The sequence below is a fragment of the Neolamprologus brichardi genome, chromosome 3 (genome assembly GCF_056152115.1).
Source record: "Neolamprologus brichardi isolate AB-2024 chromosome 3, ASM5615211v1, whole genome shotgun sequence".
Classification (NCBI taxonomy): domain Eukaryota; kingdom Metazoa; phylum Chordata; class Actinopteri; order Cichliformes; family Cichlidae; genus Neolamprologus; species Neolamprologus brichardi.
The window spans coordinates 18,701,791-18,727,221 of NC_142106.1; the positions used below are offsets into that span (position 1 = coordinate 18,701,791).

A 25,431-nucleotide genomic window follows, 5' to 3' on the forward strand; every position below is an offset into this window, starting at 1 on the left:
ACAGCTCAGCAGTTACATTGAAAGCATGTGCAGTTTAAAATGGCAAAAACAATTTAAAAAATGGAACAAAAAAATGGAAACGAGTATAAGTGCTTGTTTTGACAGGTAAACTTGTTTGACCTATATTTAGTTTTCTGCTGTGTGGCTGGAAAATCCTGTGGTTTGGTTTCTGAGTAAAGCTGCTCTCTGTTGTGTTCTGTGGTGGGAACAATAGGACCTATCTCAAACAATGAACCAGAGGTTTCTGACCCTGAATAAGTACTGATGTCACTATCATGGAGTGCACTGCTGTGTAAATCATAGTGAATCTTTACAAAATCTTCACATTACAAATTATTTAAATATTCTCCAACATTTTGTACATATGAAGGAAAAAAAGGAGGGGGAATTGATGATGAATGAAGTAAAGACAGAAAAATAGAGGTAATTTAGTTCTTTTCTTTTTTTGTTATTTTATATAACAATATGTCTTGGTCAACACAATCACAGCTGCTTTGTGCCGAATACAAATGTAAACCACGACCAAGTCTGTCTGACTAAAACCACTTCCTGTGGAAAAATTTGGCCAGATTTGCAAAAATGCTAATATGAAACACTCTTAGGTTTCTGTTGTGTGATACACTTTTAATCTACATTCTCATATTCTTATAAAAGACTCACTAAATCGCACTCATTCTCAGAACAAATCAAATGTCAAACTTGCTCGAGCAAAGAATGTGAATTACAACTTGGCCAGAGGTAACCAATAGAATTAGCACCATCTGCTGGTTTTCTCTTAATACAAGCAATCCAAAAGATTTAATAGTAGAGACATATAATGTTAAACATAGAAATGAATAAAATACACACACACACTGGCACAGCGGGGTTTGGGTTACCACCAATAAGCCAAGTCTGTCTGTCTGTCTGTCTGTCTGTATTGGAACGTAACTGGATGCAGTGGCAAAAAGCACACTGCCAATGGATTCTAAAGCTGTTTCCATTTTAAGTTTCCAACCTTGCCAGAACAGTTTGGGTTTGGCCCCTTCCTGTTCCAACATGACTGTGCACCAGAGCACAAACCAAGGTCCATAAATACATGGATGAGTCCTGACATCAGCCTCTTAGAAAACACCTTTGGGATGAATTAGAATTAAATGAACCAGGCCTTCTTATCCAACATCAGTTTTTGATCTCACAAATCCACTTCTGGAATAATGATCAAAAACTTTGTGGAAAGCCTTCCCAGAAGGGTTGAAGCTGTTGTAGCTGCAAAGGGTGGGCGGACATCATATTACACCCTATGACTAAAGAATGGGATGTCACTGTAGTTTGTATGCATGTGAAGGCAGATGAGCAAACCCCTATAGTTTGTATGCACTCAAAAAAAATCTAAAGTGACATGCATTCAAAAACTATTTACATTTTAAAAGAAAGATAATGGCTGTTTTGTGTTTGTCTAAATGATGAGATTATGGTCATATTAGGTTTATTGTTATCACCAGCTCTGATTTCCACCTCACGGGGTTAAAAGTGTGTTTGTCAGCCCTAACAGCCCTGACTTTCCTTCACCATCCTGATCACAAAACATAAACAATAAACAATAAAGCAACAGAACTAAAGTGCTTTTAGTGCTCAGTTGTAGCAGAAAGGTGCATTATAAGAACTTTTCTTTTTTCTTTTCAGGCTTCAAACCTCAGTGCCTTACTTCCAACAATTTTCTCTGTAGATATTAAAACTGCCTCATTTGTATGTTTACATTTAAGTCTGTAAGATGTTAAAGGATGAACTACACACATCTAAAAGCTGCTCTCTGTAGCTTTTATTTACAACTCTGTACATGTATGTCACGCCATCATTCCACCACCAGATAGAGCCAAAGACTAATATCAGTTCACTGGAGATTGACATGATGGTGCAATTCTTCATCAGTAAACAATATGCATCTATATTATATAGTATATACATCTGTAGAAATGTGACTTATTTACTGAGAAAACGTTTGTGATATCCTTTTTTCCAAGTTCTCTTGATTTTATAGCCAGTTTTGTTTTTCCTTTATCTCTTTCTTCTCCCATTAGACTACTTTATCTGTAAAAATAAAGAAAAAATACTGTTGAACAACTGACTTTACACTGTTGTTTTTAAGCCAAAATAAAAGGTAAGTTTAGAAACAGGAGAACTTTTGACTCACAGAACGCGTGTGGACTTCCTCTCACCACCCAGACCACAATGCCAACGGTCGCTGCAACACCTACAGCCCCACACACAGCGCCAGCAATTTTGCCAGCACGACTGCTGTCATCACCTGCATGTACACAAGGCAGAAGGAGAATAGCTGAAGTAATCAAGTACATTGTATTCATTCATTTTATACCCTGGCTGCACATTTTCAACCCATTAAAAGTATTCATAGTTACCTGATGCTTTGGACTCATTTGCCACCATAGTTGCTAAGCTCAGTGTTCCTGTTTCGGTTACTGTTAAAGACAAACATATCGACATGGTGGGAAAATGGCCACATTCAGATTCATTCCAGTCCTGCACCACTACCAAGGAGAAAAACATGCATTATTTTGCAGCTACAAATAGTGATGTCTTGTTGGGCACAACAAACATCTTTGTTTTGATCACTCCTTGTAGAATTACACAAAAAAATGCATTTGATAACTGAACGCCACTAATGGTAATAACAGGTTACAATAACCAGACGTCAGTGATGCAGGACTTTAACACAATATTAAGGCTCTCTGTGTTTGACGCACCAGTAGTCGTGCTCGCTGGAGTTGTTGAAGGCAGAACGGTTGTTGGCATAGATGTTGTGATGACTGGTTCTGAAAACATGATAATAAACATGTAAAAATAATTGATCCTGAAAAGCAATGAAGGGGAAAACATAATGTGAGTGTGCTCACCTGTGCGATAGCTCACAATCACACATCGTAGCTCAGACTGATATTTGGCTTCACTGATGAACAATTGAAATAGTATAAAAACATAAATTTAAAATATTCCAGTCCTCGTGTATTTACTGTATGATCTGCTTTTCACTTATTATTATTAATGGATCCAAATCCCACACTGACCTTTTCTCTGCCTGGACTAAGAAGCAGACGGGATGATCTTCTCCATCTTGATTCTCAGATGGCGTCCAAGTCAGGATAAATTCTCCATGTGATTCGGTGTGTTTTGTGACATTGTGCGGTCCACTGAACAAAAGCTTTAAAACCCTTAAAAACACACACAAATGAGAGATTGATGTTGCAAAGTATCAGATATAGAAATAAAAAGACAAAGATAAACCCTAAACACCAATAACCCAAAAACAACAATATAAGGTAGTACTATATTCTGCCCTCAAAGGAAGGGAGTAGGGATGGGTACCGGTATCCGGTGCCATGATGGCACCGGTTCTGACATAACCAGTAACCAGACTGAAAAGCAGCGCACATTTCGGTGCTTTATTTCGGTGCTTTTTTTTCCTGAGATGTCATACACTTTAGATTCTAGCCAATCATTTTACGTTTCCGGGGATAGTAGGCGGGTCCAGCTGATACTGTGATACTGTCAAAGGAGGTAACACCTCAAATCCGATGAAACACCTGGCGACGCATAGGTTTTTTTTTTAAAAGCCGAGAAATGCGCTATATTTGATAGCTTGCTGCGAGACCTCACACCGAGCACATCTACTGCGGGTGGGTTGCCTGTTATCGGACCCGGAGTTAGCAACATCCCCCAAGAACCCGAAGAGGAGAGTCCTGGCCCCTAACCCTGCCAGTGTAGCAGAAATGATGACGGATGATGATGGCAGCAGCAGCAGCCGTTTTTCTCTGCGTGAGTAGCTTAATGTTGTTCGTGTGTAATTTACGTTGAGTAGGCTAACCACGTTATTACATTAATGCAGGTAAGGTGAACTAGCAAACACCATCATAGCTACATGCGGCTGTCTTCTTGTTTGATGGCAGATACTCCAAAGAAAAAGTGGAAAACAGTTAAACATGAGAGGTTTTTGGACAAAGTTTGTGTTTTTTCCATTGTTTAAGCACTGCTTCCAGCCAAGAATGATACCATATATGCCCCATAGCTGCAGAAAAGGCTAACATTGTTATCTTTTTACAAAAAAAAAAAAGCTGAACGTGAGAGGTTTTTGGACCAATTTTTTGTTCTCCATTCTTTAAGCACCAGTTTGAGCACCGTTTAAGCACCGGCACCGGTATCGGATAAAACCTAAACGATACCCATCCCTAGAAGGGAGTATTTAATTGTTTCAGTTTGTTTGTCTTTTTGTTAGAATTCTAGCATCCACAGTTTTGAAGATATAATTTTCCAATTTTGTGTGATGGTAGATACCAAAAACAGCTGATTTAATTTGGGTCAAAACTGGGTCAAGGTCACACTAAATGTGAAAATCTGTAAAAACAAACAAACAAACTTTATTCTAGCCACAATTTTGTAATGTAATGTTAATTTATTTTCTTCAAACTTCACAACACTATGACCTTGACCTTCATTGTCAGCACTCAAGGTCAAAGGTCAAATTTCAAGAAACCATATCTTTTCATTTTTTTCATTTGAATGTTGCAATGACTCAATAACAGGGTGACATCATCATATTGCAATAAAAACATCATAAAGCGTTAAAGTTTTAGTACAGCCCTTCAGTTTTGGGGAAGTTAGACTCTCTGAGAGCGCTTGTTGCTTGTTTAATTGATTCTTGGGATTTAACTTCGTGGGTGCTCCACCTTTGTATTAAGTAGAGCGATCTAACGACTAAACCTTTAAAAAACATTTGTAATGGTGCAAAAATTGCATTTCTTTGTAAGGTAAACATGGTACTCAAATATGTTCTGTATTTACTCACATGGCGTTGGTCGCCTCTGCCACAATGGTAATGTTCACTGTGTCATTAGTGTACATGCGGGCCCCATTGGCTGGGGTTGGAGGTAGAAACCTGGGCAGGTAGACTCCCTCTGAGCATGATGGTGCAGGAGGGTCCACTGGAAAAAGATTTTTAGGTAATTACAATAGATAGCTAGTAAAGTAGTGTAGCAAGCAATTTAACCTTGATATGAAGTTTATCAAATTTTGGTTGCTAAATTAAGACACTGGTTTGATATGTAAGATTCCAGTGGACATATTTGAAACAGCAACATTATGTTTCTCGTCAAAACTGGCATTATATTGCACTGGACTGATCCCAAAACTGACAGAAAGTCAGAGTTGATTTGCACATGTGCAGAGGAGGGATAGAGGACATATTGGGCAACAGATGTTGAATACAGAGCTGTCAGGCAGGAGAAAAAGAGAGGGACCGCAGAGAAGATTGATGGATGTGGTGAAGGAGGACATGCAGAGGGTTGGTGTGACAGAGGTGGATGCTGGTATAGGGTGAGATGCAGGAAGACGATCTGCTGTGGCGACCCATAAAGGGAGCAGCCGTGAGTGAGTTAATAATAATGGATTGGATTTATATAGCGCTTTTCAAGGCACCCAAAGCGCTTTACAATTCCACTATTCATTCACTCTCACATTTACACACTGGTTAAGGCAAGCTACGGTTGTAGCCACAGCTGCCCTGGGGCAGACGGACAGAAGCAAGGCTGCCAAATCACGCAATCGGCCCCTCTGGCCAACACCAGTAGGCGGTAGGGTAAAGTGTCTTGCCCAAGGACACAACGACCAGGACAGAGAGCCCGGGAATCGAACCGGCGACCTTCCAGATACAGATACGCTTCCCAAACCCCTGAGCCACGGTCGCACCAGTTCATCTTTTCTTGCAGCTCTATAGAGTATAACATCCCTGTGCTGATTTTACTTTGAATAAACAGGATCCTCAAATGGTAAAAAGCTTTGAAAAAGAAAAAAAACCTACCCATCAGAGCAAATCTGATTGGTATTTTGCTGAGAGCCTCGCTGGGAGTGATGTTTGTCTGAAAACCATAATCACTGATGATGACAGTCTTTTTTGGGAAGTCCTCCATTTCCAGCTGTACTGCATATGAACCTTCATCTTGCCTGCTGACAGGATTAAATGACAATGTGCAAGCCTGCACAAGTTTGGTGAAGACTCGTTAAAAGTGGGCATTGTGTTTGAGGGGTAGAAATGTTTGTGAATTGTGGACAGACAAACGAATGAATGGAAGAAAGACATTTTATCAGCGCTTACCATCAGCAGTCCTTCAGCTAGAAGAGCTAAAAATTAATAATTTACAACATTTCTCTGTTTCTGTGACTAGTTTTTACTGTAGTATCATTCTGTAAGATATGTGACAGCCATTGAAACTCACTTGTGAGATGGTCAGAACAGACGGTGGTGTACAAGGATTACACTCATCTGCGTCTATGTCTCCAAATCTGCATTTAACCCTGTCTCCATCAGGGTCAAAGGCCGACAGGGTGAAGACTCTTTGACAATTTGAAGGGACTCTGGCACATATAAATCACATGCAGTACAGTAAATACAAAACTCACCCAAAAATCAGCACTGTAACTTTGGTTTTTAACAACTGCAGTTTCAACAAGGCTTCTCCAAGCAAAACAAAACTAAAATACATGTAAGGACTGTCAAGAATCACCCATTTAACCCTGTTAACATTCACCATGTCACTGGATATTCTTTAAGGGTTATAGATCGGGATCGAGCTCTGATATCTCCACATATTTTAAAAATATTGGAAAATGGAAAATCCTGTAACAGCAAAGCTGTAATGCCAAAATGTGTGAGGCATTGGTTGAAAGGTGAAAAGAGCCTTTAAAATTAGGTAGCCATAATGTTTTGCTCGTGTCCTATTGTCTGCTACTGACTTGGTTTTATGTGAAAAAAATAATATGCAAGTCATATTTTATTTCCATACTTTCTGAGCAGAGTTTACTGTGCAGGTTCTCTTCCTCCCACAGTCCAAAGACATGCAGGTTAGTTTAAATGTCATTTATTAACTAGCCATTTGTGTGAATGTGAATGCAAACGTTTGCCTGTCTCTCTGTGTTCACTCGGTGATGGAATGACAACCTTTCCAGAGAGTTTTTTGGCTTACCACAGTGCAAACACATAAGAGACGATCACGTCCCATGAAAGTTGCAAATACTATAATCATGGTCATGGTTCTGGGTCCTTGTGACCCAGCATTTTGAGTTTCTTTGTTTTGGTGATATTTTGTATTATGGTTTATGTTCCTGTTCATTAGTAGTCTTAGCTTGTTTCGAGTTTCTCATGTTCCTTGTTTAAGTCTTTGATGATTAGGCTCTCTGTTGTGTCTTTGTCCTGTAGGTCTTTCATCGTGTCCATGGTTATCCATGTTTCCCCAGCCCGTCATGTACCCTCTCGCCCCCTCTCCTCCACTCCTCTGTCAAGCTCATGTGTCAGTCTGGTGTTCCTTTGTTTCCTGTTTTATTGTCAAAGTCTTGCATTCCTTATTCAGTGTGTTTAGTTTTGTTTTCCCAGTCTCGTTGTGTATAATTCGTCTCAGCTGTGTTCCCCATGTGTTTTCTGTTGCCTCGTGATTTTACTGTGTATTTAAGCCCTCTGTTTCCCTCTGTCTAGTGTTGCATTCTCCCTCAGCTGTCGTGGCTGTGTGCTTCTCCGTGTGTTTCTTCGTTAGTTCAGTATTCCTGAAATTTCCCTGTTTAGTTTTGTATTATTTATTCCACTCAGCAAATAAAACTGTTTTTGGGTTAACATCCTGCCTATGAGTCTGCATTTGGGTCCTTTCCTGCCTTCATTACAGTAAGTTTATGACAATAAAAACAATAAAGAAGCTTACCGCAGGGCTGGCAGGATGGTGGTCTGAGGTGACTTGTTTGGCTGATATGTGTCGAGACGAGTCCTCAGGTCCACGTTAGTCAGAGCTCTCCATTTCTTCACCTTGTTTTTGGTTTGAATCCAGTCACCGCCATCTAATCTTTAGGGTTTCAAAGAAGGTAATTTGGTTATTTTCTATACACAACTTATGCTAAGAACTTGTGCAACATATACTAATTAGTATACATTCATACAAGAAATGATGGGGTGTTGTTATCAACCTGCCAGGTGGGTGGGAACCTGATGGACACTCAATGTTGCAAAGGTGCACCTAATAATAATCTGGGATATATTTAAATTTTAATGGCTTTGATCTCAACGTCAAGGTTAAAGTACAAGTTTTCTGAAAACCTTGTCTGTGTGATAATTCTATAACGAAGTCATCTAGGCGTCTCAAATGATTGCAATTATCAACTCAAGGTCAAGGTCAGAGGTCAAAATCAATCAACTCCTGGTGGAGCATAGGCCGTCTAGGTCAGAGGTCAAGTTTACGGAAAATCTTGTAAATACAAATTGATGTATGTAAATAGATCTTTGCGAAATAGCAGGCAATGAAGTATAATCAGGTTTTGATGATGTTTTAGGTAAGACAAGTCAGGTAAGACTACACTGTCAATGAAAAAGGGTTCATATATATTAAGGTGTGATGCATGACATTTGATGCATTGTTAATTGTTGTTTTTGGTTTTTAATGTTTGTTAACTAGAATTCTTACGCTGATTGGCAAGACAAGAGTGTTGTGTTGTGTCTGGCAGGACATCTGGCATTAAATCAAAATCAAATATGCAGTGCTACCTGTAATAGTGTGGCAGCCCATTGCAAATGCAGGACGAGATGAAAGTAGCTCTGTTACATAATCTGATTGCCTCAAGTTAGGATTAGGGGCTGGTTTGGAGTTATCATCATCTATCACCTATTTTATCTGACGTGTTACTGACCGTAGCTGAAATACAGCATTGCTGGAAACCTCTCGAGTCATGACTCCTTCCCTCTGACACCACTCTTTGTCCTCCTCATCCACAATGCTCAGCTCCACACTCTCTGTACCACAGTTACCGCTGACACAGCTCCATGTGTCTTGATCGGTGCATGAGCGAAAGCTCAGCTTGTAGTGAAAGACCACCTGTAATATTGTAACGATAACGCCTGTTGTGTTATTATAAAGAGTCCATGCACTGTTCAAATAAAGTCAGTGCTTTTAGGAGCCTTTTGAAATGTCAGTGAATAATAATTAACAACAGCAATGCCAACAACATATCAAATCCTTGGCTTAGAAACTGCAGTAAGGATTGCACTGTGTGTTCACACACTGGCAGTCGTGCACAGCAGAGAGGTGTTTGACTTTACTTCAATCCTCCTTAAGTAATAAGTAAAAATCTGAGCCCCTATTTCAGACTAAAATAAAGAGTCCTGGCATTAATGTTATAGGCACACCTACCGTGACAGAGCCATTATGCGTCTTGTCTTTGGGGGTAAAAGTCATCACTGTCCCAAAGAAATGGTTAGCCTGAGAACCAAAGAGCAGCAGCAGTAGAAAAAGGAGCAGCGTGTTTACATCCATAGTTGTGATCAGTCAAACTGTGCAACCAGGAAAGAAATACTTAACTAAGATAGAAGTTTAAAATAGAGTAAATTAGAGTCCTTGACCCAGTTATGTATGCCTCTGAAATGAAACAAACAACGTGTTTTTCTCCCAGTACTCCTCCTACTTTTGTCTCCTCCCTTTACAACTATGACACAGTTATGTTGTAAACTGAGGGCAGACAAACGGAGGCTGTCTGTTCAGTCAAGGCTTTATCGCACAAGCACGACTTTTCTCTTGATCCTGTTTATTTAAAGCAAACTAACTTTTTGCTCTAATCAATCTCATTGTATTGAGGAGTATCACCTTTAAAGTTCACATCTCTTTCTCTCTCACTCTCTTGTTTTTGACAGAGTAGCAGTGGAAATATGATATGTGGCTTCTGCCATTCCTGACTGTGAGAAGGAAGCAGAAGGGAGTGCCAACTGCTACCACCATCCAAACATTCTGGCACTGCAGGAAGCTGACTCACCAACTTTTATAAGCTTTAATTATTCCCACAATAGTGCTGTGATTATGTGCAGATTTACTCTTAAATCATGCAGTCTGATTCAGTGTGCACTACTATGTTAAACAGCAACTACACATTACTTATAGGTCCTAAAGTACCTTTTTTTTAATCTTTATGTAAGACATTCCATTTCATTTGTATACAGATAATAGATTCTGGATTTTCAGGCCATTTTCATTTCCACAGGTCTAAAATGATGCAGTTTTGTCTCAGCCACTGCTCTGGCACAGTTAGGCTCTCCTTGGGCAGTGGTGCAACCCAGTGGGAACCTCTGGGAATGGAAAATAAAGTCATCACTAAAGTGCCAATAATGGCTCAGCAGCACATCGGACTACAAATAAGTGTAGGTGACAAAGATTGAGTGTGTAATGTTTTCCATTGTGAGGTGATTGTACAGGTGATCTGGTGGAAGAAAACCTGTCTCCAAGCACAGACTCCCATGATAAATGTCACACTTGACACCAGAAAAAAAGGAGCCAGGAGGCATTATTTTCCCAAAGATGGTGCAAAACAAAACAAAACTAATATGACCTCAACATCCAGCTGCAGGTTCAACAGATGTCTGCAGGATCTTCAGGAAAATTGAAAAGCAGCAGGGAATTGACTTAACTTTGCTATTTACAATATAAATAGCACAGTTATCAGAGTTGGCCTAATGTTTTTTCAGATGTTTAAGTTGGGGGAAAACAACCTTTTCTCTTTTAGCACCAAGGAAATGCTGGACACCAAACTGGAGCCACAGATGTCAGTGGCTATTGGAGGGCATGCCACAAGAATTTCAGCAGTGAATCACACATGCCCACATGTTCTGGCTGCCACGATCTCTTTCCTATTTAAATTTCTCCAACATCTGGAAGACATGCTTTGTAATATTTAGCTCTGGAATTTGTTAAAATGTGGGTTGGTCTTCAAAAGGCACCAGAACAGAATTGGCTTCACATTGTATGAAAAGAGGACCAATGGAAATAACTTTAGCTCTCTAGTCATCACTTTGAAAGTCGCCTACATTGAAACATAGTATGATGAGCTTAGACTACTTTACTTAGGATACTTTGTAGCCTTTTAACTGCAGACCTCTGAGGGGAGAGGGGGAATGGAAATTGAAAGACAAAACTATCCACTTGTATGTTAACTAGAAAACGTTCGCTCTTCTCCAAAGAGCTCCAAGAATAAGAAATGCTGCTCTATCTGCAGAACAATCCCTCATATATTTGATACTCATGGTACAACTTGCTGGTAGCACTCCTGCATGTTTGCTAGAACCTTTAGCTGTTGGCATAGGTGTGTCTTTATTTATCATACTTACAGTGTCTCCATTGTGAGCAGACGCACACAGACATGTCCATGTATGATCATGTACAAACTTGCTCTCATGTTGCCAGGCAGTGAAAATAATCAGTTGTTGGTCTGATCAGTACATGCTGACCTCAGTACTGAGGTAGTTTTTAGTTGAAGAACCCAAATATAAACATTGTCAGTGTATAATCTACCACAGATGTGTCAAACTCAGTGTCACTAAAGGCAACACTATGAAATGAGAATCAGAGAATGAGTTAAAATGTGCACAGAAATTCCCTCTCTGGTGGAAAAGGTTTGGTGCACTGAACACTGAATAAATAAGGAAGCCAATAACATAGGTTCAAAGGTCATTGTCATAAAATGCAGTCAAGGAGTTGCTAAATGAAAAGCTCCTGATAACGGGGACTACTGTGAGTTTTAGGATACTGACAGACATCAATGTTGCCATAACATGTAAATGTGTTAATCAGCTGAGAATCAATGACAGCTGCACCAACGTATCCAAAGAATATATCAGTGAGAAAAATGTTTCTTGAGCTATAGGAAATGAGGCTCTTAAACCTAAGTAATCATTTCAAAGTATCCGTTTAATATTTTTGAGCATATATATGACTTGACTTGTAAAGAGTCTGGACTGCCCAGAAAGTTAATGATAGACAATTTGTCAGGGAGAATTAATGATGTCAGTGAATTAAATAATTCTAAAATTATCTGTGTATTTTTTTTAAAGAGATACAGATAACAAATCCAAAAAAATGACAAAGAAGTTCACACAGGAAATAGAAAGATCTTGTTAAGGCCAACATGAAATGGTACATTTCCTCATTTCAAACATCTAATATGATCTGGTATTCTGTTCAGTTCAATTCATTTTTATTTGAGACCCTACAATAATACAGAGAAACCCCAACAATCAGATGACCCCTTATGAGCAAGCACTTGGTGAAAGTGGAAAGAAAACATGTTTTTAACAGGAAGAAACCAGCAGATCCAGGCTCTGGGAGGGCTGCCCATTGCTGCAATCAATTAGGGGTGAGTGGAGGGAGAGCTGGTATCTTCTATCGTAAATAAAATAATTTTTTTGTTGTTTATTTTTTTAAGAACTGTGAGCCAATTTGGGATTAGGATTATGGTTTAGAATGTCCAACATAAAAATGTCCTCAGCGAAGATCGACTAACGAAAAAACCTCAGTGGTGAGAAATACCCGCCCTCTTACAACACTACATTTTGTACCATGTTGGTTGAATATTTTCATATTTTTTTAGGCTTTTAGCTCTCATGCATGACGTTTTACTTTCACATATTGCCTCTGTAGATTTTTCCTTTTTGCCAGTATTTAAATTTTTCTCTGATAAAACAGAGTCATCTGCATCTAGGGGAGTCTGCCTGTAGCTTTAATGAACAACCTTGTACATTAATACCATCATTTCACCAACAGATGGAACCAAAGACTCAAAGATAGGTTTGACAGTAAAATGCAGATCTGCATTAACATTTACATTTGTAGAAATTGGAATGGGACACAAGAAGCGAGCAGCTGAAAGTAGCTAGAAGACCAGTGATTTCCAGATTCTACAGGTTTGTTTTTCCCATCTTCATCCAAAGCTCCGATTTTTTCTGTAAAATTCAAAAACAAACCAAAAAGACAGGTAAACAACAGCCTTAAATAATGTGTATCATCAGAAAATCATTTTAAAAAGTTTGGAAAAGTAGCAAATTTTGTGACTCACAGAGCACAGGAGAACTTCGATTTAAAGCCCACAAGGCAATGCCAACAATGGCTGCGACGGCTCCAACACCAAACACAATACCAACAACTTTGCCAGCACCCATGCTGTCGTCACCTGTATGTAGAAGAAGGATAAACATACAAGCTGACAATCTTTAAGCTGCTTTTAAGCTCAAACAATATTTGCATGACAGCTATACACTTTCAAGCTATGAAAAATAATCATATTTACCGGATCCTGTGGACTCATATAGCACCTCGTTCAGAGTTTCTGTTTCATTTACTATTAAATAACAGAGAAATGTAGTGAAAGATGTGGTAAATCCAAACATCAAACATAAGATTTTACGTCAACACATCAAACATCTAAAAGAATCTCATGTATTCTGTTGCAAAAATAAGCAATATGACAGGAAGTACAATTGTTAACCGTCTTTGTGCCACTGGTTATAATAAATAACTAATAATAAGAGTTTGAACTGCTATCATGATACAGGCCTTTGGCAAAATTCATGATCTGCATCAGCTCCTCTATATTTCACGTACTGAACAGAAGGGTGGTTGTATATTCTGAGGTGGTTGAAGGCAGAACAGTGGTGATTGGTCCTGGAAATATAATAAACAAATATGTTAAAATAAACAGTTACAGAAATCAATGAAGGAAATGCACATTTTACTCAAGTTTACTCACTAATTTGAATGCTCACAATCACACAGCATAGCTCAGAGTGATACTTTGCTGTACTGAGAAAAGAAATCCAAAACATATGTCTGTGAAGGTTCTCAGTCATCCAGGTCATTGTAGTCAAAGGAGCTTGCAAAGAAAAGCGTCTGAACTTCTTTAAGTTGCTTGAAGACGTTTCACCTCTCATCCGAGAAGCTTCTTCAGTTCTAAGGTCAAATGGTGGAGAGTCCCAGATTTAAGCTTAGTGGGAGTGTCCCCCCACAGAGGGACAAAAAGACCCCCTGATGATCCTCTAATCGCCTGAGCCAAGGTGTGAAACTGGGTGTGGGTCCCAATCAGCCAGGGTTTCGGGTGAGCTCATTGTGAAACCTGGTCCCACCTTATCATGTGAATTCCTGAGGTCAGATGGCCCAGGATGTGAGTGGACGTTAAGGCGTCTGGGGAGGGAACTCAAAACTGGATTATAGATGGCAGAGAGTTGGTGTCGTAAACCACCGCCTCTGCTCAAAGATGGTCGCTCACAGTGGACATAGATGGCTTCTTTCATTCCTCTTTCAAACCATCTGTCCTCTCTGTCCAAAATGTGAACATTGGCATCCTCGAAAGAGTGTCCTTTATCCTTAAGATGCAGATGGACAGCTGAGTCTTGTCCTGTGGAGGTGGTGTGCCATGCGCTTGTGAAGTGGCTGTTTGGTCTCTCCAATGTAGAGGTCTGGGCATTTTATATGTGTTTTGTATTTTATAGGTGTTTTGGTTAACATGTCTTGATTTTCCCATTTCAAAGGCTGTATCCCAATTCAGGGTCTGCAGCCTTAAAGGCCGCATTTTAAGGCCGATTACATCACAGCGGCACGCCAAAGGCTGTCCCAATTCAAAGGCTGCTCGAAATGCGGCCCTCAAATGCGTCCTTCATTTCCCTGAATTTTAAGGCTGTGGCGGTGTAGACTTTGTGGCCCAACATATCCCACAATTCATAGCGCGGCAGTCGGTCTGGATAATTTTGCCGCAAAATATGGCAGACAGCAGAAGGGAGCGGCCGAAGAGTAAACTGTTAAAAGTAAGTACTGAATATTATGTCACTTATTTATGTGCAAATGTTTAATAATGAGGAACATTACTGTTGGCCACATGTTGGCAAAGTTATGTGACATTAGTGATGTTTGTACTTTCAGCGTTTACTTGGTTTTAAAGCCTTTAAAATATAATAATACAATAGTTGACTTTAATCTTACAAAGAATGTGATGATTTTATGGATAATTAGAGTCAGTCATATATCCACAAACACAACAAGCTGAAAGTCAGTGATGCTGCTCGGTTTGCAGTCCTGAATATCAAGGCACAAGCAGGATTCACTGCACTGTTAATGTTAACTATGTTATATTGCTGCCTCTGTTCGGTGGTGTCGAGCCAAACGGACTTTAACGTGTGTTTGGACGAGCTGACGGTTCACTCGTTAAGCTGAAAGAAAGATGCTTTAATCACAGGAGTCACACATGTGTCTGCTGTACCATCTGGGAACTCTTCTTGTTTAGCACTCGTAATAACACAAACACTCTGGTGCTGTTTTGTAGCAGTGTATACACCTGAGACTGTCACCTGTCTGTCTGTCCTGCACTCTCTCTCTGTCTGTTTCTTTCTCTCTGATTGTGTAATAAAAGTATGAACATGTATTTATAAGTTACACTTGTGTTTGAATCCTGCAGCTTATCACACATTTGATTTCCATGTGTGAGAACTGCAAGTGTCCAGAGTGAGGACAGACTGAGGGACCCACTGCTGCACATCATCTGTGAGGCTTTGCACCCCTGATGATCCACCAGGAGAAACTCAGCAGTGTGTGAGGAGGAGGAGGAGGAAGAGCCAGCAGCAGCTGACAGATGGAGAGAATAGACAGACTGTTCCCTGTTTGTGAAGGACTTCTAGGAAAGTTTAACATAACTAATTGTCTGTCCTGAATCAGTCTTATTAGTTAATGTTCAAATAATGTGATCATCCCAGTGTTTTCAGTGTGGGAGAAAGTACTCAGGGCCTTCAAGTTACACACTATGAAAGGCAGCAACAAGTTTAATGTTCAGAAACTTAAAGAATGTATCAGCAGCAGAATGGAGCTAAAAATAAATGTTTGTTTCAGTTCTATGAAGCTTTGAGTGTTTAGGATTAGTAGCACTGCTGTGTTTGTTGCATCATATTGCTGTAATTGTTTATATGCTTTATATATTCTGAGGTAAGTTGATCTATAGTGTTACATCATATTCTATAAGGATGTTATGTGTTTGTATACTTTCTGCCCAGTTTGACCCATTTAGCAGAAGTCAGCCTGTTTAAGGCTCTGATATCTATTCTGTATGACTTAAAGCAGTTATGACATGGTCGGATTTTCTCACCCAATAAAGGAATATTCAGTATATCAGTCTACTCTTCATTCTATCAGAAACAGTTATCACAGTACATTTTGTTTTTATACATATATGTAAGCATTGAGGCAAATTCAGTAATGCCAACATATTAAAAGAACAATATTTGTCTCTCATATATAATACATCTACATATACACTGTCAAAGATACTTGTCTTTGAGTGAAGATTTAAGGTGATAGGAAATATAAATAACTGCAACTTGAATCTTTACTGAAGCTCAGTATTAGACACAGAATTCATGTTCACTGCTGTAATAACTAATAATGATTAATATAATATTGGCCATATTATATTTACATTACCAAAGTGATATGACTTTAGTCTCATGAACAACATTAGCTAATTGTTATTTACTAGCTAATCTCACATGACTGTTCAGTGCAGAAATGAAGCCCAACAATCATGTTTTACAGTCCTGTGGTCTCAGCCTCAGATTCTTATTAAATCACACAAAGCTCATGTAGAAAGAAACAAACAAACAAAATATGTTCTCCTTCATTTCTGTCAAACACACGTTTCCAGCTATCATGGTTGCTAGGCAACCTGGGCAGCGCGACGGAGGCTAGACCGTCCCATTTCACAAGCCTTCCACTTCCGGCCTTAGCGGTCTTTGAGTACGCGGCCCTTGAGGACCGTTGAGGCTGCGTACTTTAACCCTTTAAAACCGGTCAGAGCGGGCACGCTCCGTTTTGTGTAACTATTTTTAAATCCCGGTAGCACTGCAACTACGTAAGCTAGCGCAATATTTTTTTTTTTGCATATGAAACCGGAGGAGTTGTACTTACATCTTATGCCATCAGCTTGTCATAGGTCACAGTTTCCTTCCACATATAGCTTTAGAAAAACTGCATAAAAGGCGCTTGCAGGAACAAAAACATAATATTCCAAAAACACGCTTTGCCGATCCGATCAGCTGTTCATAACACTTCCTATGTCCATCAGCACGAACTATCACATGTCCATAACCTGCCCGAAACCGGAAGTGACGTCATTTTGCGGAAATGTAGTTTTTTATGATCAAGGCCTCATGAGCCTATACTGGTGTTTTTAAAAGTCATGTTTGACTTTATGACTTTCTGGGTCGTTTCTGGGATGCTTAGGACTCATTGCACTGCTGGAAATAGCTTATTTTGATGCATATGCTGCTTTTTTGCAAATTTGCATTAGAATATTTATTTTTGTTTTTCCTGCAGTGTATAGAAATTGGTGTATTTCAAAAATAAAACTATGAAGACACTCGAAATAAATTTCCTTTGGTGGGAAACTATTTTGTGCAATTTTTTTGTATTTACAGTTTTGAGGGTTAAGCCTCTTAAATTTCTCTAACTAGAAATATATGTTAAAAAAACAAAAACGATTTTCAATTTTTTTGTAGTTTATTGCACTTTTTTGCAATTTATGTAATTACTATGCACTTAATGCATGCATATTATTAAAATTTAGGCTGTAATGATTGTATTGATGTATAGCAACTTGAAATGCTCCCAAAAATGGCACTACAGCATGTAAAAGTATAATATAAGCTCTGGCAGACTTGGTTCTATGGTAGGTCTTAAAGGGTTAAGGCTGCAGACCCTGAATTGGGATACAGCCAAAGAAACAGGCTCTGTGTTTTGCCTTATATGCATCCACAGGTGTGCCACCAATTTACTCACATGGACTCTACTAACCTATCAGAAGCTTCTTCAGCTCAGAATGGAATCGTCTGGAGTTTTCTTATTAATTAACAATAAACTTAGTGTATATGTACTCCTAAATTTGATGAAAGTGATAAAAAATAGACAGCTCTGCCTCTCTTTATTCTAACATTTAGACCACTGAACGGGTGGGTGCACCTAGCGCACGTGCTTATCTGGGTGCTGCTGCTACTGCAGCTTCTGCTGCTGCTGTTGCTGACGCATCACCACACAACCCCTCAAACAATAGGGCTTTGGAGCGTGATGTCACGGGGGTGGGCGTGGAAAGGATTTTGGCCTGATTCGCCATGTTCGGGGTCTAAGCACAAGCGACGAAGGAGCGAAAGCACAGCCATGGTTCGTACTTGCTGTGTGGTCGGCTGCAATGTTCGATCTTACGATCGGCACGGGAATAAGCTTGGGTTGTCTTTTTTGCTTTCCCAAGCTGGAAGCAACATCAAGGAGCTCAGGTATCGGATGTTACCAAACAAAGGCGTCGAGCCTGGATAGCAGCCGTGAGACGAGCTGATATCAAGTTCTTACAGAACGACCATCTAATTTAAAGGCTCTTGCTCAAACGTACTCGCACTACAAGGGTACACACACCATGAAATACCTGATCGGGATTACTCCACAAGGTGCAATTTCGTTCATTTCTAAGGGGTGGGGGGGCGTGCATCAGCTAAACACATCACAGAGCAATGTGGCATACTTAACAAGCTGTTACCAGGGGATGTAGTTTTGACAGAGGCTTTGACATCAGAAATGCGGTGGGAATGATGTGTGCGGAGGTTAAGATCCCAGGACGTTGTGTTTTGGTTAACATGTGCCCCAGTGTGGTAGTGAAACCAGACACACATGAGACTTGTTCTTGTTAATTAATGATTGTGAAAACTTTGAGTATGTCTCTGAAGAAATAGTACTAGGAAAACCTTTTTTGTTATGTGTAATTGTATGAACACACTGACATTACATTATGTAACCATTTCTGTATCTGTATACTATAATTGACAGTTTATCATCGCTTTGAACTCTGTGTTTCACTAAAATGACATTATAATAAAAGCCAGGTAACGACAAAGATCTGCATTTGACGCTTTATTTTACACTTTGACAACTGTTACAAAATAGCCAAATCTTGCACCCAGCCGTTTGTAAATTGTATGTGCGCCTCCAGTGACTTGTAATTACGAAACTGGTTCGCTGTGTAGGCGCTTACTCCACAAACAAGATACGTGAAGATATCGGGTAGGACAGTGGCGGTAAGTCGTCTGGGTCTTTACTCCACTGCCGTATTTCATATGGGTCCAGATTTGCGATGCACTCTATTTTTTTCAAGTACCGCTGCTTCGCCTCTCGACGCAATCGGCCTCTATACCGTCCGTTTTCTTTGGAGCTGCTTTTAAGCATGATTCTTGTCGTCGTCGTTCCAACACAGTGTCTGTTTTGATTTGTAGACCCCGAACATGGCGCCGCGCTCCCACAATGCATTGCGGCGTGACGTCAACTCCAAAGCCCTATAGAAATTCCTTAAGTGTTAACCATTCACAAACATGTGCTGCAGTAGTCGAGCCCATTGTTCAGTCTGGGTCTGGCAGTCACAGTCTGCTTAGCATTAGAGAGATACCTAATTTCAATGCTCGAGAATTGCGCCAGCGCCTTGATTTTAGGGACATAAGTCTTGATGATCCAGAACAAGTGCCAGAAAGAGTTAGAAGCTGCCTAGCCAATGTGATAGATAGAGCTGTGGCTGGATCTCAGCAGGGTTGTGTTCTAAATGTGGTCCTGTGTGGGCCCTCCTTGGCTTCTGATGTTCAAGCTGTTTTAAATCCTGATGATCAGTATGACCCTGACCTGTTTCTCGACCAAATAGCTCAAGTTATGCAAAGTAATGACGAATCTATCGGTGATGATGAATTAGAGTTTATTGTCACGGTTGCGCAAAACAGTCGCGGTGGTGCTCACTTAAAACTGGCAAACATCCCTTATGATGAGATTCTCTCAAAGAAGGGTAAACATTTGTACACCCCAAACAACACACACAACAATTTGTGTTTCTCCCTTTGCATAGCACAATCATTAAACCCAACAGCCCCTGATCATTAAAAAGCATGTACTGTACTGCTAAACAGCTACATGCTCAAGTAGGTCTATGCGACACACAGACAGTATCATTCTCTGATGTCGGGAAATTTGAGAAACACCTAAACATTAAGATAGTAATCTATTATCACGCAGCAGGGCGGAAGCGTCTGCTTAGTTTTTTCACACATGATGAGCCAAATCCAATCCTGTAATGCTGTACCTACACAATGAACACTATCACCTGATTGAAAAGCCAACAGCTTTCCTCGGGGCATCCTATGTGTGTAATTTCTGTTACAACACATATGAAGCACCACTCTATCACAGCTGTAAACATAGATGCAACATATTGTGGCATGCAGAGGAATCTTAACAAAGAAGCTCACAGAGAGAGATTGAGCTTGTTATTCAACCCCAAGCAGGTAGGGGGAGCTCTTTATTAAAACACTTGCCAGTGCTACAATGTGCCTCAAGGTTCAACAACAGCACAACAGATGTCACTCATGGTACAGCACTCTCTCTACAAAACAACAACTGTCAGTGACTCTGCACCACAGCGTAATCACAACATTCAAGATAACAGTTAAAAGTAACGTAACCATAAACAATAAAACGAGAACATCTAAACGGCAGCACATGTCCCAAGGCATGATGGGAGAGAACTAGCTGTTCCCCCAACGCGCCACACAGCCCCCACCTGAGTGGTTAGCTGTCCCCAGCAACCGACATGTCCATAGCAAAGTCTCTGAGGTTTTGGGGAAGGCGATGGCTTCATTGAGGACGTTCCGTGGTTCCCCCAGCCGCCTCTGAGGCCAGGTTGGGGGCCTGCAGTTGAAGCTGGGACCCTGACTCCTCCCTGGATGGCCTCAAGGGCTGATAGGGTGCCAGGCGATCATGATGGAGTACAACCACCCTGTTCCGTTTGACCAGCCGCACCCTGTAGACCACGTCGGACAACCTCTTGAGAACAGTGCAGGGTCCAATCCACTGGCTCATCAGTTTGGGAGAAAGCCCTTTCTTCCTCTCCAGGCTGTTGACCCACACATACTGACCGGGCGAGAGTCCTCCCCCCTTGCAGCGGGTATCATAAGCTCGCTTCTGCCAGGAGCCTGCATCTCGGAGAGCCTGCCTGGTCAACTGGTGCACCTCTCATAGCCGGGCGAGGAGGTTGTGGAGGTAGTCCAACCCGGGGTCCCCGCACACTTCCTGCTCGGGGGGGGGGGGGGGGGGGGGGGATCTAAACACCAAGTCCACTGGGGTACGAAGCTCATGACCGAACATCTAGGCCGCTGGAGTGCACTTAGTAGATTCCTGGACTGCAGAACGGTAGGCCATTAGGACCAGGGGAAGGTGTTGATCCCAGTCACGCTGCTGGTGGGAGGTCAGGATAGCAGGCTGGGTGGCCAGCGTGCGGTTGAAGCGTTCCACCAACCCATCGCTTTGGGGGTGCAGTGGCGTCGTCTGGGTCTTTCTGATACCCAGCCACTGACAGACTTCCTTGAACACCACAGCCTCAAAATTCCGGCCCTGGTCGCTGTGTAGTTCCTCTGGTACCCCGAACCAGCAGAACATCTCGTTGACCAGACACTCAGCGGTGGTAACAGCACTCTGGTCAGGGACTGCATAGGCCTCAGGCCACTTAGTGAAGTAGTCCATGGCAACCAGGACATAGTGGTTCCCCTAGTCAGTGGTGGGGAAGGGTCCCAGGATGCCCACACCAACCCACTCCATGGGAGCCCCCACCTGATACTGCTGCAAGGGGGCATGAGAGCGTTGGGAAGGCCCTTTCTGGGCTGTGCAGGCATCGCACCGATGGACATGGAGCTCTACGTCCTGGTGACACCCGGGCCAGTAGAACCGAGACCGAAGTCGCCACAGAGTTTTGGTAACTCCAAAGTGTCCTGCCCCTGCCGCACCATGGACCAGCTGGAGGACCTCAACTGTTGAGGTACCACGAGCTGGAAGACCTCACGGTCACCCCCGGGAGCCTGCCAGCGGCAATAGAGGAGGCCGTTTCGGTTTGTGACGTTGGCCCATTGGGAGTAGAGAGCCTTGGTCTCGAGGTCCAGTGCAGATACCTCTGGCCATGATGGTCTCTGACCGGCTCCAATCCAACACTGAACCTGGGAAAGGGCAGGGTCATGGTTCTGGTCGTGTTGTAGCTGTTGGGGATCCATGGCCTCCAGACCCTCGGTATCCCCTGCGGTGGACTGCTACAATGCCCACCCGGAACAGAGTCATTCTCAGGGCCGCTCTGTGGTGATGCGATCGCTGAAGCCATGCCCTCCCGGTCCTCCAAGCGTTGATAGTACCTACACTGTTTTTCCTCACAAGGGCGTCGGGAGAGGGCATCTGCATTGGTGTGGAGATGTCCCGCCCAGTGACGAAACTCAAAGTGGTAATCTTGCAACGTCACCAACCACCGGGCTAGCTGTCCCTCCGGTTCTTTAAAGCTGAGCAGCCAAGTGAGGGACGCATGGTCTGTGTGCAGGAGGATCTTCTTCCCGTAGAGGTAGGGTCTGAAATGGCAGAGACCCAGGATGATGGCCAGCAGCTCTCGACGGGTGACACAATAGTTCCTCTCTGGTCAGCTGAGGGAACTGCTGTAGTAGGAGGTGACCCGCTCCCCCTCAGGGCCTTCCTGCGACAGTACAGCCCCCACACCCGTGTTGCTGGCATCGGTGTGCACGACAAAAGGAAGCTGCAGGTCTGGGTAGGCTAGCACCGGTGCCTCAACTAGTGCAGATCAGAGCCGATCAAATGCCACGGCACAGTCCTCGCTCCAGTGGAACTCCCGGCCCTTCTGTGTGAGCCAGTGCAGGGGGCTTGCAATGGTAGCAAAGTCCTTGACGAAACGGCGGTAGTATAATGCCAGGCCAAGGAAGTTCCGCAACTCAGCAGTGTTGCCTGGAATGGGCCAGTCCTTCACAGCAGCCACCTTCGCAGGGTCAGTGGAAACCCCGGCTCCGCTCACAACGTGACCCAAGAAGATCGTCTCCTTACGGAAGAGGTGGCACTTTTTGGGGTGGAGACAAAGGCCAGCCTGGCGGATAGCATGGAAAACGGCAGTCAGGTTAGCCAAGGCTTTCTCGAAGTCTGTCGCGTGGACGAGGAAGTCATCCAGGTAGTTGCTGATCAGCCTGGAGACCCTCGCAGCTCCTCTGGTATAGGTCCTTGACAGCTTGCTTGGTCTCTGTAGACAGTTGCTGTACTGCTGGTGAAGGAGAGGCCCCTTCCACAGCCAGCGGCGACAAGTCCTCAGGCTTCCTGACGCTGGCTGAAAAAGTGGAGGCAGGCAGCGGGACTTCCTTGGTGGTGTGGAGCTTCACAGCCTCCGTGCCCAGGTAAAGGATTGCTCGGGACACGTCCACTGTGGCCTCCCATTTGGCTAGCAGGTCCAGACCAATGATGCATTGGTCCTGGATGCTGGCTAGCCAGAACTGGTGGTCCACAGTGCAGTTAGCAACAGTCACCGGGAGGGATCTTTCTCCCTTAACTTTGGCATGCTCCCCCGTGACTGTGGTGATTTAGAGCTGAGGAGGCTGCCAACCCTGCGGTCTTGGGCCGTCAGTACCAGGGAGGACTCCGGCCTGTACCAAGGAAAGCATGGATCTAGTGTCTATCAGGGCTCTACAGGGGGTGCCGGCAAGGTCACAGTCCAGATACAGTCCCCGTGTCTGGCCCAGCCGGCCAACCTGCAAGTGTGATTCAGAGGACAGAGTGGTGGCACGGTGATTCGTCCGTTGTGCCACCCTGCCTTAGTTTAATGGCTGCTGGGGTGCCAGGCTTCGTGGGCTTGGTGCTGGACAGTAGAGTGCGATGTGGCCTGGTTCTCCGCACCGATGGCAGTTACCCCTGGATTGGCCTCCTGCTCGTCTATTCCCTCGCCAAGATCGCCAGGATCTGAGGATCTGCAGGGCCCTGCCTTCCAAGGCGAGGGCAACTTGGACGGCTGTCTCCTCTATTGACCATCCGTTTAGCTGAGCAGTCAGCTGTACCTGGATAAGGTAGGTCTCTGGAGGTGCCTCCCCATTATAGTGTTGCAGCTTCATGCTCCCCCGGACAGGAGCCCCAGATGGCAGCGGCGGCTGCACTTGGTCCAGGAGGCAGTTGGCGTTGTCCCCCTCGGCTGCCAGCAATAAAGGTGTGCTGCTCCCAGGCATCACCATGAGTAGAGGCTGGCTGGCTGCTCGTGGTCTTGGAGCCTGCAGCATGCCTTAGTAGCTCCGACAGCTTCCCAGTGGGAGGGGGTGTGAGGCTCCATCTGATAAGCCCAACAGATCTTACCCTGGCTGGCTTGCTGATGCCCGGGGCTCTCCACGATTCTTTGGTCGTGCTCCATCCACCGCTTCCAGGCGAGTGATAAACTCCTCAATCTTCCTTAGCTCCTCTTCCTCTTTCAGAATAGTGGCCATGCTCTTGGAATCCCACTTCTGACACCAATGTGGCACGCAGAAGAATCTTAACAAAGAAGCTCACAGAGAGAGATTGAGCTTGTTATTCAACCCCAAGCAGGTAGGGGGAGCTCTTTATTAAAACACTTGCCAGTGCTACAATGTGCCTCAAGGTTCAACAACAGCACAACAGATGTCACTCATGGTACAGCACTCTCTCTACAAAACAATAACTGTCAGTGACTCTGCACCACAGCGTAAGCACAACATTCAAGATAACAGTTAAAAGTAACGTAACCATAAACAAGAAAATGAGAACATCTAAACGGCAGCACATGTCCCAAGGCATGATGGGAGAGAACTAGCTGTTCCCCCAACACGCCACAATATGTTTCTGTTAAGAGATATATTCTAAAACACTTCTTCAGCAGAGAATCAGAGAGGAGAAACACACAGATTTTCTTGCTAGCAAGGGCAGCCTAGAGTGAGACTCAGAGACCCGCCCTGAGGACTGCCCTGGTCCTTTATTTATACACTTCACTGAGCGTTTGTTCCATACATTGAAGTGTGTGTGTGTGTGGGGGGGGGGATCAGAGTGTGACCCCATAAAGACTTCCCTAAAACTGCTGGTATGGAAAGTCCAGCAGTTCATCAAACCAAAACCACTTAGACTGGAAACAGATATAACTACGTTAATCCTACCGTAAAACAATAAAACAAGGTACGAACTTTCCCATGCTCCTAGGATGTGGGGGTGAAAGCCAGAACACCCTGGAATGTTACAGACTTCCTAGGATGAGACCAACTACATACTTCTAAACACAAATGATTACATGCAGTGTTCTACCATAATCAAACATATCATTAAAAGATTATGCTGACTACTAAGTACAATTTTCCATTGACAGTTTCACACTCCACCACAGAGGTCCCACCGTTAAATGCAGTGACTGTAACCGTATCTGCAAATCACAACACTGTTACCAACAATACAAATTACCAGAAATAAAACACAACATGGTACCGTGTGACAATATGAAGCATTGCATGAGTTGTGGTGTCACATATAAAGAATCAAAGAAATCACCACACAGATGTGTCCAGCCTAAATGCGAGCACTGCCGTGAGCCTAAAATTAGCCGGGGACTCTGAGCATCAGTGTTTCATACAGCCTGTTGAACAACAGAACCCTTGTGATGAATATATTTTATATGATTTTGAGACACGGTATCACAACGACAAACATGAGGCCAACTTTGTGTGTGCGTCTGATC

General features: G+C 42.8%; 1 protein-coding gene across 1 annotated transcript; it reads right to left on the bottom strand.

Annotated features, from left to right (window-relative positions):
* Positions 1-1,792: 1,792 nt before the first annotated feature.
* On the bottom strand, positions 1,793-9,426 carry LOC102778872 (uncharacterized). The gene is made up of 12 exons (XM_035916017.2): positions 9,216-9,426; positions 8,716-8,900; positions 7,740-7,877; positions 6,267-6,405; positions 5,852-6,026; positions 4,841-4,976; positions 3,066-3,209; positions 2,895-2,947; positions 2,745-2,813; positions 2,400-2,459; positions 2,174-2,287; positions 1,793-2,070 (listed from the first exon to the last, which is right to left on the bottom strand). Exons 1-12 carry the CDS (start codon positions 9,336-9,338, stop codon positions 2,057-2,059), a joined length of 1,350 nt encoding a protein of 449 aa, XP_035771910.2. The 5' UTR covers positions 9,339-9,426; the 3' UTR covers positions 1,793-2,056.
* Between the last annotated feature and the right edge of the window lie 16,005 nt (positions 9,427-25,431).

Excerpts from the sequence above, each read along its gene's own strand:
- LOC102778872 (XM_035916017.2), bottom strand. The coding sequence starts at position 9,338 with ATGGATGTAAACACGCTGCTCCTTTTTCTACTGCTGCTGCTCTTTGGT. Across the intron at positions 3,210-4,840 it reads GCAGAGGCGACCAACGCCAT|GGTTTTAAAGCTTTTGTTCA; the intron begins GTGAGTAAATAC and ends TGTGTTTTTAAG. Across the intron at positions 2,948-3,065 it reads TTAGTCCAGGCAGAGAAAAG|TGAAGCCAAATATCAGTCTG; the intron begins GTCAGTGTGGGA and ends ATTGTTCATCAG.